The 1,133-nt window shown below is 47.8% G+C and overlaps 1 protein-coding gene across 1 annotated transcript; it reads left to right on the top strand.

Annotated features, from left to right (window-relative positions):
* Positions 1 to 393: 393 nt before the first annotated feature.
* LOC131884791 (cuticle protein 2-like) lies at positions 394 to 1,133 on the top strand. Its single transcript, XM_059232673.1, has 2 exons — positions 394 to 408; positions 547 to 1,133. The coding sequence occupies exons 1-2, from the start codon at positions 394 to 396 to the stop codon at positions 988 to 990; spliced, it is 459 nt and encodes a 152-aa protein (XP_059088656.1). The 3' UTR covers positions 991 to 1,133.

Here is a 1,133-nt window from a genome sequence, read left to right as displayed (position 1 = left end):
CAAGTGTTAAAAAGAGATGGTCCGCAATTTGCACCGAGCCTGGAAGACCCTGGATCTGGCTTTCTTGCAGAACGTCCGCCTGGGGGGTTGACAACACCTAGAGCCCTGTGTTGCGAGCAAAGGGCCCATGATGAATGGAACAAATCATCGATCATCGAGTAAGCTGAAGAAGCTGCAAATAAAAATCCAAAATTGATTGTGAAATACAAAAGTTACGCCCAGTATAAGATCGAAAACTCAAATCCGGTCAATCTTTATAGGGCTCCCGGTATTTGTTGCCCTGTATGGAGCGTGAGACAGCATACATTTGGAATGGGAAGGTATGAAAGACTTAGGTATAAAGGAAATGAAGTGCCTGATTAACTTGTCCATTTGTCCTCTAACATATATACCATGAAATACTTCTTGGTAAGAATATATCATACTCCTATTGGACATTATTGGTGCCATACTTTTTAATGACGGCCACTCCAGGAAGGCGATTTTCTCTTCCAAGTCTAGGCACTGTGCTTGTTCAACTCTTTACCTTGATGCGTTTTGTTTTAGACCCTCTTTGCTTGCGTGGCTGTAGCCAGCGCTCAATTGGTGAACTACCCCAACGGTCCCGTGGCCCCTGTCGAGATCCCTGAGGTGCAAGCCGCTAAGGCCGCCCACTTCGCCGCTAAGGGAGCTCCCTTCTACAACGGTGCTGCTTTGCCTTATGCTTATGGTGCCCCTGCCTTGAATTATGCCGATCCTCATGCTTACGGTTATAACGGTCTCCAGGCTTACCCCAACGGTGCCATCGTCCCCGTTGATGAGCCTGCTGTCCAAGCCGCCAAGGCCGAGCATTTCGCTGCCGAGGGTCTTGCCTACGCCGCTCCCGCCTATGCCCATGGTCCTGCTGCTAACTACGGACCTGCCTTGACTGTCCACGCTAACAGTGTCGTCGTCCCCGTTGAGCTCGTTGAGGTCCAAGAGGCCCGTCCCGCTCACCTTGCCAACTTCTAAGAAAAGAACCAACTAGTCTGTTTGATTTGAAAATATTTATTACACATTCATTTGTGGAATGAAACACAACCGCGAACCGACCATCCGAGAATCTTATTGAACAAAACGGAAAAAACAAGTTCTCACAATAAAATTCAGTAAAA

Source organism: Tigriopus californicus, chromosome 8, assembly GCF_007210705.1.
Source record: "Tigriopus californicus strain San Diego chromosome 8, Tcal_SD_v2.1, whole genome shotgun sequence".
In the NCBI taxonomy this organism is placed as follows: Eukaryota; Metazoa; Arthropoda; class Copepoda; order Harpacticoida; family Harpacticidae; genus Tigriopus; species Tigriopus californicus.
This window is presented reverse-complemented; position numbering and strand designations above follow the sequence as displayed.